We start from the raw sequence: 13421 nt of genomic DNA, 5'->3' as shown, positions 1-13421 counted from the left end.
TTGGATGTTAAAATCGAAAATTGAACAGATTCCGCAGGCAGTGCCTGAAGCGAGGATTTGGCTTTGAGCAAAGTGATCTCGATGCCCTCTCTTAAATTAGATGGCAGGATCCTACTCCACGTCTCATGAGTGCAGTTATTTTAATAGCACGGAGTCTGTCTTGAGGAAACGGGGCTGTGTTTCTGTGGTCAGGGCTGAGCTGGCGCTGTACCGCGGTGCCCTGACTCGGCACTCATGACGCACAGCAGAAGAGAGTCCAGATCGACAGAAGTAGCTTGCTGTGGGCATCAGCAGCCCCAAAGATCTGGGTCTTAATTTGGGGATCTTCCAGTGGCTGGCTCCATAGTTTTAAGCAAGGATTTTAAGGCTGATTCCTTTAGAGGCAGAGCTCTGTTGTTTGCCTTTCTGATGGAAATGGCTCATACTGCTCTGATTTGTTCCCTGCTCTAAACACTTCTTTATCCCTAAACATAGCAGGGCTAAGAGTGCTGCTTTTTCCTCCTAAGTCTGTAAAGCCCCATATAGCTGGTGTACCCCAGTTGACTTTCATGTGTGCTTCAGAACCAGGCAGTCAATTCATGTCACCTTATGCCATTTTCAAGCCCAGAACTCCTCCTCCTCCTCCTCGCCCCATCATGTTTGCAGTTTATTTGAAATACCAGCTAAGAGAAAACTTCCCCTTTAAAGAGAGGTGCCCTGAAAATGTGTCTTCCAACAGTAGGAATGAAGTCCTTTTGCACTCATCTTCTGGGAGACACAGGCTAAAATTAACACCCAGACTAGTCATTTTGAGTAGCCAGGCACCAGAATTATTTTTTTCTCTTATTTTAGGGCTTTGTGCAGACACAACAGGAAGCGATGCTAAGAGTTGGAGGCAGCGATGCGGAGATGAGCGGCAGTGTCAGGATTAACTCCTTGGGTACCTGCAGGGTGCGTAATCAGGCCCAAGCACATGGGCTCTCTCTCCTCCCTCCTGGGCTGGTGATCTCCAGGGTGCCGAATCCCTGGCACTGCTCTTCAGCATCTAGGAGCAGAGGTCTGGAGTGGAGCCTTCTGGCTCCTTGTGGCCCTGGGACCCAAGCAGCCCAGCTTGGAAATATCTCTGCAAGTTCAACCTCCATCCCTAAAGGAGCTGGGATTCCTCCCACTGTGTCTTGGCCAAAATCCCACTGATCTGGGGCTTCCTGTCATCCCCTCAGCTCTACACTTGAGCATCCCATCCTGGGACACCAGGACTGTCAGTGCTGCCCATGAAGGTCACTAGTGCTTTGGGTGGCTTTGGATCCACAGGGTGTTTTTTGCTTTCATGGAAAACATTTCACCTGACGTATTTTTGGACTTCATTTGTCTTTTTCATGACTATGTCGCCCTGGCAGCTGATAGTCCCTAGCTAATGCATCTGGGACCTCCTGCCATTTCCAGCAGCACACCAGCAGAAACTGCTAAATTCCAACACTACTAATTAAATATTGTTGCATCTCCTGTTTTCTCACCCACGGCAAAGCCTTCGTTTCCCTGTTTTATACTTCAGTCTCCCCCTGCCATGGCGATCTCTCTCAATGTTATGTCCATCATCAGTTCTGTTCTATTTTTATGCTAAGCTTATTCCTCAAGTGTTGATCCCAGAGCCAATCTTTGAGATATATTCACTAGAAATTCCCCTTCTGGTCAATATTTCCCCTTTCTAGTGCAGCTTGCTTTCCAGTTGCCTGTGTCCCTTCCAGTTCCTGTTTTAAACTTCGTCTCTGGTTGAAAAAGTATTTCCTGTGGCATGTCATATCTCACGCTTTACTAATGTCTGGGTAAAGATCTGAAGATCCATTCTGTGTGCAGAAATGGCAATTCACATTGTCTCGGTATGATCGGCACTTAGCAAATGCCAAGTGGCATTTTATTCCTCTTTCCATTTGCTCCCACATCTTTTAATTGTTTTCTTTCCTTCGGACTGTTTTCTAGGGTTTTGGGAAGGCTGGTGTCAGACTAACAAGCTTGTCATTGCCTGAATCCTGTCTCCTGGCCAAACTGTAAAATCCAGGCACTGGATTTCATGTTGTGGTCACACAGAACCACCATCCATAACTAAGAGGCTCTGCAACCAGAACTGCAAATTCCTGCTAGTGCTTTCAGAGCTCCGTGGGCACAAGCCAGCCTTTCCCTCACTCGCACGTGACTGATTGTCTCCATAATCAGATAATACACCTAAATATCCACAGCTTTTAAATCCATTCCCTTTTCCAAAGAGAGCTGGAAAGTCAGTTAAACCGCAGATCCTGCTGTGGTATTGATGTCACACGGCCGCAAGATAATAGCTTTGTTTTTGATGGAAACAGTACTAAAATCTGGGCCGTAGGAGGAAAAGCGGGAGGGAGGATGTTGCCTTTTTAAGCTCCTGAGAGAAGCCTGAAAGCACCAGTAGCACAGCAGTCTCCAAAATATGCCTGAGTTTCCTTTCAGGCTGTTCTCATTCAGTTTTTGTTCTGATCGGCATTACTTCCTAAGCAGTGGATTTTCTGTCCCTTGCTGTGCATCACTCCTGTTGCCTCAATTCATCCTTTGAGAATGCAGAGGGCAAATGTAATATCTAGTTGTGTCCATCTCATAGCAAAACTGTGTGGATTTGGATCGTAGTCGTATCCTGATAGCTTGTCTTGGTGCTTTTTATCCAAATGACAATCCAATGGTTCTAAAGGTTGGCTTTTTTTACTCACTCACAACCTGGATATGCCTTGGCTAAGTAGCATCCCTGCTTACGGATGCAATTTCCGAGGATTACCGTCACATGTGGTGGAATCTGGGAACGTCAGCAACAAGCCATAAAGTCAGAAGGAAGGCCAAGATGCTGAGATCTTGGCAGCTGCCCCGTGATGGGAGATCCTGCTGTCCTTAGTGCTGTGATGCCAAAAGGCAGCAGAGTCCTACATTTCACTGTCATGAGTCCACCTCCATATGCTTCAATCTCCATTGGCCTTCCCAAACTGCTTAGGGTCCCAGGAGCATCCCAGCGATGGGATGTGCAGCTGTATAGGGGATGGCATGGCTGGCTTATTCTCGGCCCAAGGAATGGAAGAAGAGGGAAAGGCAAATGTGGCAAATGCCATGGCCAATCTCTCCCCTTCCTCTATCCTCCTTGCAGTCCTGGCTGCATCCCAAACCTAATGGAAGAAACAGATCAAAAATTGAGCTTTTCCCCCTGCACATTCAGTTTTCTTTCCAGCAGAAGGGCTAGGGCTATGCACGGCAGCCAGGAGTCTCTTGAGCTTGGCCTATACAAGGTAGACCACTGCTTGCCCTGGGGTGGGTGATGAAGGCAAGGCTAGGATTGAGAAAGCAAGTAGGGGACAAACCAGGGATGTACACCATGATGGGAGAGCCTCACGGGATTACCTGGTGTGGCGGTTTGGGATGGAGCAACCTGGAAGAGGGTGGTGTGGGTGTTCGAGTTAGGGCTGAGTTGTGTCGGTAGAGCCACACGATGAGGACACCGTGACTGGTGACAAGGGAAAGGGCCGGAGAGAAGCCCATTGACAGAGATGGTGTCAGTGCCGGGTCTGCAGGAAGGCAGGAGGACAGGCATCACCACAACTCTGGATCACAGCACAGTGTGAGGTGTTGACGCCAGCGCAGAAGAGACCGACACTTATGTTAAATTAGTGCAGACCACGTTCCCCAGGCTCACAGGGGATGCAGAAGCCTTCTGAAGCTCCCGCTGGGCAGACAGCCCAGCCACTGCCTCCCAGTGCTCACCGTGCCCATGGCAGTGCCTCGCTGCGTGGTGCACAGCGGTGCTGTCGCTGCTTCTCCCCATCCCGCTTCTGACACTGTCTTTGAGCACTCGCGCCAGCAGCCCGGCCAAGAGCTCATTTGATTTTCTCCTTGGGACAGAACATATGTAAGGAGCAGGCGGTTTCTGAATTAGGAGACTTTCTGTGGTTGGAGTGCTCGTAAAAACCTGCCATCAGCCCAGACTTCTGTGAAGGGTTTGGCGAGCACCCTGTGCAGGGGATGGTGTCATCGCTTTGGAGAGCAAAATCTGTCAAGATCTAGTGAATGTGAAGTGCTGGCTCCTTCCCACTGCCAGCTCAGCGCTCCAGGGCTCTTCCAGCCACCTGGGCTCAGCCTTCCTCATTTTTTTTTTCCTTTTTTTTTCTGGAATCCTGTGCACTATGAGCAGAACAGGGTTCTGGAGGGGAAAAGGGGAGGTTGCTGCTGTTGCCTTATTTTCTGCCAGATCTTGTGTTGGCGAAAGCCTGAGTGAAGTTCGGTTTTGCAACCTCTCTGCTTAGACTGTTGGCAAGTCAGGCGAGATGGAGAAGTCCCTGGGCACAGTTATACTCACCCGAGCCCACCCTTGCCTGGGAGCAGGGTTTCCACACGCTCTGGCACAAGCTGTGCGTGTTTCTAGCGGCTTGGGGTCAGCCTGAACCACTCTGCGCTTGTTTACGTCTCTCGCAAGAGGAGTTCTGGTCGATGCACGCGTTAATCTTGAAAACAAAACCGCCTCCGCGTTGCTTTTACTAAATATAGGGCAAATGTCTGCGGTGCACAGCGCTTGCAAACAGACCGCGGTGGGGTCATGCTCTTAAATATAACAGGAGTTTATCAGCCCATGATAGGAAAGGGACTTGACTTTCACGCGCTTTGCTTACAGGTTGTAGATACAGGGAGCATAGATTTAAAGAGCTCATCCTAATTCCCTTTTGTTTCCCAAACTCTAAGCCTGGAAATGGGAAATGGGACAAGTGTCTCAGCCCTGTGCTGTGGACGTTAGACCTTCCTCTTATCTCTCATTAGCACAGAAGCCATTCCACCCTCCTGTGGGGTAGCTCATATAGGAAATTGAGGAAGAAACTCTACCTTATGTTCAGTCTTGATCAATCCAGTGCTGCGTTAAGTGTCGTTTCCCATGAACATGCAAATGTTTATTCACTGCTGATGAAATCTTGTGAGGTCAGTTACTTGTTTCCTCATAACTGTAGCTTGAAAGACTTAGGTTTAATGCAGATCCTGGTGACCTGATGCTTTGGAGCAGTTTTCATTTAAGCAAATACTGTAAGCACTCTAAAAAGAAGACAGACTTGGATATTTCCTTCTGATTATTTTGGTGAAAAAAGAAAAGAGAAGGAAAACATCTGGGACTTGTGTAACAGATTTCTTTTTGCTTTGTGGTGCTCAGTGAACAAGAAAGTTCAGACCCATAAACTGTGGTGCAAAAACTCTCCATGTTATAAACCTGCTCATTAACAGAAATCACTGGTGAGAAATATTTGCCCAGCTTCCTTCCTCCTTGGCTCTCAAAGCCATCTCTAGTCCGCCTTGCCATAGACAGTGCTGATTTTGAATTCAGAACCCTAAATTTAGATCCCTAACTTCTTGATGTGCTCATTAACTTGCTGCCTTTGGGCTCTGAATTAAGCTCGACTGAGGTAAGCCGCCTATCTGCTTACATCTCCGGCTTCAGGCTCTCAGCAGATTCAAGCAGGAGGGAGGTCAGGTTTGGATCATAGCTGGGAAAGTGGTTGCATCCCTACATAATTTACGAGCTGGAGAACTTGAACATCTGTCCCTGACTCGGGGACTGTTTGCTAGAGCTGCAGACAGCCCTCCGCCTGCGAAGCACAGCAGGGGAGGGAGCTGCTGATGGGGCTGTCCTGAGCCCCGAGCACTCAAGGGAATATAGCTCTATGGAAGGAGAAAAAAAAAAAAAAAGAGAAAATAGCAAATAAAAAATTTAAAGGATTATCACAGTCAGGCGATGCGCCTGAGCAATTTGTCTGCTAAGCACCGTGCGACTGAGCCCCATAATGCAAACTCGGGGTCCCTTGGGGCTCAGCACAGAGCTGCCGGGGTTAAACCGGCCCCGTGCTCTGCCGAGCACAGCTGCTGTCTCCCCATCCCGCAGGGAAGCGGAGACCCTGGAGCGGCCCCTCTTGCCTCCTGGTTGGTAATTTCCCCACTTGTGCATCCTGTGGTGTGGCCCAAATATACGTGGATCAAATTATTCCTAGTTGCTCTTGAATACGTAACAGCAGTTCCTTTTATTTAGGGCCTCTTATTTGTTTGAAGGAAAAGCCTGGACCCGCTGAACTTCAAATGCACTTTTTGTTGAAAAAATAAGAGGGAGGGGCAATTTATTTTTTTGTTGAAGTCCTATGTAACAGAATTTTGTCATTTTTAATGTCATGAAGTAAATCCTTTGTTTGACTAAGTGTCTGCAGCCCACGTAACACCTTGGTAGCATTTGGGAATAAGTGTATTTGTTTAGAAGGTGCCAAATCAAGACAATCAGTTTTCACTCCCACTCCATTCAAACTGAATGAGTGTAGAAATGTCCATGGAAAAACAGCATCGGTGGCACTAAAAAGATTAAAACACTTCTGAACTTTCAGCAGGTCATAAATTAGTGAGAATGTAAATTAGTGAGAATGGAGATAGAGAGTTTTGCATCTTAATAACATAATTATTCACCTATCCTGATTTTTAAAGTGTCTTCTAAAGTCCCCTTGTCTGGGAGCACCATGGGGACCATATGGGGCTACGGTGGCCTTGGCCACATGAGCAGGGCAAGGGCCCCAACACCTCTGTTTCTTCTTGCTCCTTTTGCAGCTACAGAAGACAGGGTCATGAGGCCCACCTGGCAGGGGAAGGCCGGTCGGAGCCCGCTCCAGGCCCTGTACGAGAGCGACCAGGTGAGCGGATGGGGACAGGGAGATGGGGGGACGCAAAGGGGAGGGCAGCGGCCGGATCCCAGCTCTTCTTCTACCCCTCTGGTGCTTAGGGCGCTCAACGTTTCCATGCAGCCACCAAGCAACCTCTGGCTGTGGTTAGAAGGGAAAGCTGCACTGCTTGGGGATATGGTGGTTGATTAAAACTGCTCATGGTGCTTACTGGTGGTCGGGCAAACAGTTTTGTTATTGGAATGGGGCAAATCCTTGGAGATGTCGCCACGTGAAGGCTCTGGGCTGTCCTTGCAGGCCTGAGCACCAACTATCTGGTCTAGAAATGGGTAGCTCCTGGTGAGGTTGGCAGCTCTTTGGATAAAGGTGGCCTCAGCCATGGGGGGATTACAGTCACAGGACATCTCAGTCCGCTCTGCTACCCAGCACTGGGCCGGGTGCTCAAACAGGGGCAGCTGGGCACAGCCTGGCCATGGGCAATGTCCCACCCAACGTTTCCTCAGCTGCCACACATAGACGATGCCCATGGCAGCACCAGCACCATGGTGCCCCATGAGAGCCGGGCTCCAGGAGGGCCTCGAGGCAGACGTCACTGTTCACAGCTGCCTGCGAGGCTGAGCTTGGCGGTTGGAGCCTAGCAAAGGGCGGGCGAGCGTTTTCAACAGCATTTCCCCCCCGGGGATGACGTTTTTTCCCCTCTCTCCATCCCGGCTTGGCTCTGCAGAGGGCTTCTCCACAGCCTCCTCACAGGAACGGGCCCTTTCCCGGGTACAGCAGGCCAAGCAGCCTCCCCCGTCCACAGGTACCATCCCCAGGTGCGAGGAGAAGGCAGCAGGCGCCTCTCCCTGCCGTGAATCTGCAGCCCTGCTCCCGCCGGGCGAGACGGCCAGCGCCGGGCGCGCACCTCGGGCCTGGCCTGGCAGCGGTGCCGGCGGCGCGGCCCTGTCTCCTGGCCGCCGCTGCAGGGAGGGACAGGACACAGCAGCGTGTCTGCCAGGCTCCTGTTTCCATCCCGCTGCTCCCAGGGCAGGCTCTGGACCCCATGGAGGTGGGCAAGGGGGTCCCCAAGCCTTAGCTGACACCCCCAGCCGAGGGGGACCAGAGGTGTCCCCAGGGATGTCCATGAGGCATCTTCACTAGGTCACCTGGGGAAGCCCGTCAGCCGCCTGTCTATAGACAGATTTCATTAATTCTGGGGGAAAAAAAAAAGGCAAATGTGGGTTTCCTTGGCCGTAACACCTGCAAGTCCTAATGCTGCTGGAATGTCGTCGTGTTCTTTCCTTTAAAGTGATACTTCATTTCTCTGGCTTTTTAAAGGGAAGGAAATGAAGGGAGTAATTTTGCTCTGAAATAACGGTAAGACATACACTTAATCCAGTGGGCAGCTGCTGAAAAGGAGTCATATTTATTTGTTGCCATGCCTGCAGACAGTGTCTGTCTGTCTGTCTCTGCAGCCCCATGGCTTTGAGTTATGCAAGTTCAGGGAAAAACACCTGAAAAAAAAAATCAAATAATTAAATCACCTTCTTTTTTTTTGAGAGAGATGAAGGCTTCCAGTTTAAAAACATTGCTTCCCAACAAACCCAGAAGGAGAGGTTTGTACCCCAAGCTTTGGCTTACTGACAGGCTGCATTCCATGAAAATTCCATGCCTCTCCAACTGCAATTTTTTTATATCCCTGGGTACTCTGGTCCTCTTTTCCAAGCAGTCAAGGTTGTCAGAAACAGCCCCTGGTGTCAGTTGGTCTGCTAACCTGTGTTTGCTCCATTTGAGCATTTTCCATTGGAAGAAGCAAGGAGACTCAATGAAAATGGGATGTTTTCTTCTGGTCCTCCACTAGGTTACTGTCCTGCAGGTTCCTGAAGAAAGCGGTCACCAAGGGGGCCTGGGTGAGGTTATTTCCACTGTAGACATGCGATGCAGAGGGCCTGAGGGTAGCTAATCCATTCCAGTAGGAGTTTTCACTCCAGGCATTAGTGCCCTGTCATCAGCAAAGGGTCTACTCCATCTGTGGGATGGGAAACTGAGCTCAGGATCCAAGCTCTTGGCACCACAGGTGACAGAGATAAGCCGTCCAGAGGCACCATCTGTGGAGGAAGGTGACACTGGGGGACAATCCGCAGGAGCACAACCCCAAATGGAAACCACCTTCGGCTTGCAACATGGGGCTGTTGCTGTCACTGAAGTAACAGCCGCGCAGGGTCACTTCTCCTGGGTTAGGAAACAGGTGGTGAGGCCGTTAGCGGTGGTTGTGGCCTTGGGGTTGTTAGCACTGGGGCAAGGCTTGGAGGTTCCCAGCAAGGACCTCAAGTGTCTCCCTGCGTCACTGAGTGAAGCTCATGAGTGAGCGGGCAGGAGGAAGAGGTGGTCATCTTCCTGTTTTGAGTTCCTGGAAAAGATTTCCCTTCTCAGAGGTTTTAATGATATTTTGGAGTTTCTGGTGTACTCCTGACAGCAAAACCCACTTCCCCAAATCCGGCAGGGGTCAGCTGGGGAAGGGCTTGTGAGGAAACTGAGTTCCTGGGAAGCTCATCCAGCATGCTTTATACAACAAGGCTGAACCCTGATGCAAGGATCAAAAAGGGGATGAGATAGGGGAAAGAATTAAAAAATCTATTTCACACACACCTCCCCTTTTGTAGACGTCAAGATACATCATCTTTACCTTCTGTCCTGGCTTTGAAAATTTGGTCTCCAGCCTCTGCCGAGTATGGAGGCTTCGGCATTGGAATCTGATGCCATCACACTTAATTCCTTCCGTGTCACAGCAGTCCGAGAGCAGGAAAGCTGGGCAGGAACACAAGGCTCTGCCACCACCTGTGCAGGGAATGCAACAGGAAGGAGCTTGTGGTTGCAGATGGAGCTTCTGCCTCCATCCTCCTCTTGCAGCAGAGACTGGGAGGTTATAGACATCCAGTGACACCGGACTGGCCTGTGTAGAAAGACAAATGTCTTGGGAAAAGGGTTTTGGATGTGTAGAAAGACAAATCCCTCAGGAGAAGGGTTTTGGCTGCTTTAGGGCGTCTGCTCTCCTCAGCTGGCTGACAAGGTGACAGGAGGCTCTGAGCATGGCCAAGGTGGGCAGGGGCCGCTGCCACAAGCCATGAGGGGCTGCAGAGCGAGCCGGCAAGCGGATTTGACTGCCCATGTTGAAGACTCCAGCTTTTCTTGGCCATGCCCCACTCGGGATGGGGACCTACATGCCCATGCTCGTGTGCCCCATTCCTGCCTCTGCTGCCAGTGGCTGGCATGTTTGCTTGCACAGAGCCTGTCAGCAAACATCTGCATGCACAGCTGGGCTGATGCCTCTCCCTGCACAGCCCACCCAAGAGGTGCATGGGGCCCTGTGCCAGCAAACAGGGCAAGTCAGTGCCCTCCGGGGCTGTGGGACCGTGCAGGCCTCTCTGCAGAAGTCAGCATCTTGCCAGCCTTCAGTCTGGCCTGGTGTAACTGCAGGAGAGAGCTTTAACTCCATGTGTGGTGGAGCTGGGACAAACATTTCGTTCGTAGGCCTCTCTGTGATGCCTCTTCTACACTCAAGCCACCTTTGATGTTGTCTCCTTATCTTGAGCCTAAACAGGCAATGTTGTCTTTTTTTTGCCTCCAGCAAGTCCAAGTATTAACCATACCAAAGCCTGAGATCAAAGTTAAGACTGTCCCCAAAATCCTATGTGGGTGAATGCCTCAACGTGAGGAAGGGCAGGCCATGGGGACTGTTGAGGGCCAGAGGTGTTGTGTCTAGGCCAGGGTGAGCTTGGGCACTCCAGTGACCATGCCTTTTGTGTCCCCAGTTAGAGCAGTCGTCGCTGCAGGCAGTTCACCAGCAGAGACGGGAGCTGTTGAGCAACGTCTGCAACCGTTACACCCGCAAACGGCGGCTCCTGAGGCCGGATGACTTGCGGCACTTGGTGGTGGACGACACACACGGGCTGCTCTACTGCTACGTGCCCAAAGTGGCCTGCACTAACTGGAAGCGGGTCATGATGGTCCTCACGGGGCAAGGCAAATACCAGGACCCGCTGGAGATCCCTGCCAATGAGGCCCACGTCTCATCCAACCTGCGCACGCTCTCTGAGTACAGCGTCCCCGAGATCAACCACCGCTTGCGCAGCTACCTCAAGTTCATCTTCGTGCGGGAGCCCTTCGAGCGCCTGGTCTCAGCCTACCGCAACAAGTTCACCCGCAGCTACAACACAGCCTTCCACAAGCGCTACGGGACCAAAATCATCCGACGGCACCGGCAGGAGCCCAGCGACAAGGCGCTGGAGCGCGGGGACGACGTGCGCTTTGAGGAGTTTGTCTACTATCTGCTGGATCCACGGACTCAGCGGGAGGAGCCCTTCAACGAGCACTGGGAGCGGGTGCACTCTCTGTGCCACCCCTGCATTGTCCACTACGACGTGGTGGGCAAGTATGAGACCTTGGTGGAAGACGCCAACTACATCCTACAGCTGGTTGGCGCCGACACTGCTGTCAAGTTCCCATCCTCATCCAAGACCACCAGGACAACAGATGACATGACGGCCCAGTTCTTCCAGGACATTAGCCCCTTTTACCAAAGGAGACTCTTTAATTTATACAAAATGGACTACTTGCTCTTCAATTACTCCATCCCCTCTTATCTCCGCATCCGATGAGGGTGGCCCCAGGGGAGTGGTGATGGAGAGCTGGATAACTCTCATTGTATCACAACTCCTCTCCTCACAGCCCATACTCATCCTTCAGTTCATCTCCTCCTCCAGGCCTTCTCTATTACTGCTCCACATCAGATGCCTCGCTCAGACCTGGTCTGGAGGGAGGACATCCCACAAAACACGGAGGCTGGAGCCTTTCCTTCCAGTTTCATCCCCTACTTTGACATCTACAGTAGATGTTTGGGGGACAGGACACTGCTGGGTTTAAGGGCTTGGCTTCTCTGGTGGTGGCTCTCTTTCAGCTAAGAGACTCCTCAGTAAATCCAAGTCTTGGGAAGGCTCCTTCTTTGGGCAGGATCCCTCCGGGTCTCTCTCCTCCTTACTGGGCTGTTTGGGAGTTAAATGTGGAGTCTTGGGGTGGGGACAGGGTGGAGCATGTCAGAGACTTGCATAGAACTATAAATAAAAGCAATAATTTAATGTAAGTTTTTTTCGTTTGCTTGAAATTACTCCCGCTCCTGTTTTTTTCATTTTTCTTCTCCTTCCTCCTCCAGTTTCCTGGCAAGGATGCTGCAAGCCAGCGAGGTTTCACCGCGACGGAGAATTTTTGCTTTTGACAGAGCCTGGAGGGCTTTTCCCTTCCTCTCCTTCCACATCCATGCAGGTGGGACATGAAATACCCCGTGTAAGGAGAGAGGGGCCAGCCTACAGCTGGTACAGGCCAGCAGAGATAGGGTTTCTGATGCTCATGCCCATGCGTGAACATCTGAGCTTTGGGTTAAGTCCACATCTGGTCCCCCCCCTTTTGGTAAGGGAGGGGATTAAATGTTCTGCAGAGCCATGCATCCATGTGGAGTGTGAGTGTCTGCTCTTGCAGCCCCCATGGTGCCCTGGCCATGCTCCCATGGGGCTGGGGACACCCCACGGGCAGCGCTGGGGTCTCTGCACCCCATTGCGTGGCCGTGCCCACCAGCACTGACGGGCATCAGCCCTACAGGGACCTGCATTTCAGCTGTGGACGGGGGAGAAAAACCCTCAGCTCTTCTTGCAGCCCTGGCAGGGATTGCTCGGGGTGCACTCTGCAAGGGTGCAGGAGGTGGCTGTAATGAGGGAAGGGCGACGCTGGGCTGCCAGGCCAAGAGCACGCGTGGGCATAGGTGTGAGGGGCTGCAGCTGCGGAGGAGGAAGTGCCAAAAATAGTGGGGACAGGGACATTGCCACTCGCTCGCTGGCCTTGGACAAACCAGTCTCTGAAGAAGAGGAAAAAATAATCCAACAAGCGCATACAAAAAAACAAATGATGATTCCAGTCCTAGGATTTTTAATTCAAACCAGTCCAAAGAGCTGTTTCCTCAAAACTATATTCAGGTTTTTTTTCCTCTTTTCTGTTTGGCTTTGACTTGGTGGCTGCCTTTGTAGCTAAAAACACTGGTAATGGCATCTGCTGTACAGCGTGTCTGCTGGCTCTCTGCGAACACTTGACTTCTGAGTGCAATACAATGGGAGGTTTTATAAAACCCCAGTGTACGCAGACTGCTTCAAAAAATAGCATTTTCATCCAGTGGCTTTTGGCTGTTGTATTTTAACCTTCTCTTTGTCTTTCCTTTCTGCTGCTGATCTGCCCCTATCAGATGAAATTCCCTCCCTGGTTGCTCTGAGTTTGGGAACAGACTTAGACAACCACTGGAAAAAGAAAAAAAAGAGTAAAAGTGGTGGTGCTCTTGGCAGTGTGACTGATTCTTCCAGTTGGCCTCGGAGATCTGAGATGGCCTGTCTCCCTGTCCGGCTGAAACACGGAGTAAAGGAGCAGATTATATGATGCAACCAATTTCATCTGCAGCGTCCAGTCCTGGAGTGAATTTGTCCTGTTTTCTCAGGAGTCTCACGTTCCCCAGTTGATGCTGCTTGTGCTTGGAAAAGAAAAAACAAAACTGCAAGTCTCCACAAGCTCTTTTCATAGCTTTTGGTCATGGCTCATAGTTTGCGGCCAGATTCAGAGCTACAAATGGATTTTTTTTTCTCCTTTTTTTTCCTTTCTAAACACTCCACCACAGACATCTCTCCAGACCCATGGCAAATGAGTGACAAGGACGGGACAAGTCCCCTCACCAGG

At 50.9% G+C, this 13421-nt stretch overlaps 1 protein-coding gene across 2 annotated transcripts in view; it reads left to right on the top strand.

Moving 5' to 3' along the window:
• CHST13 (carbohydrate sulfotransferase 13) overlaps positions 1–11626 on the top strand; it is a 29669-nt gene extending 18043 nt beyond the window's left edge. For both annotated transcript variants that reach the window (XM_026052575.1, XM_026052576.1), the window contains 2 exons: positions 6604–6686; positions 10466–11626. In XM_026052575.1, the coding sequence (XP_025908360.1) occupies positions 6621–6686; positions 10466–11311 (912 nt within the window). In that variant the 5' untranslated portion in view covers positions 6604–6620 and the 3' untranslated portion in view covers positions 11312–11626. The remainder of the gene's footprint in view (positions 1–6603; positions 6687–10465) is intronic.
• The last annotated feature ends 1795 nt before the right edge of the window (positions 11627–13421 follow it).

The sequence above is a fragment of the Nothoprocta perdicaria genome, unplaced genomic scaffold (assembly GCF_003342845.1).
Source record: "Nothoprocta perdicaria isolate Ctin4 unplaced genomic scaffold, notPer1 scaffold_9, whole genome shotgun sequence".
In the NCBI taxonomy this organism is placed as follows: domain Eukaryota; kingdom Metazoa; phylum Chordata; class Aves; order Tinamiformes; family Tinamidae; genus Nothoprocta; species Nothoprocta perdicaria.
This window is presented reverse-complemented; position numbering and strand designations above follow the sequence as displayed.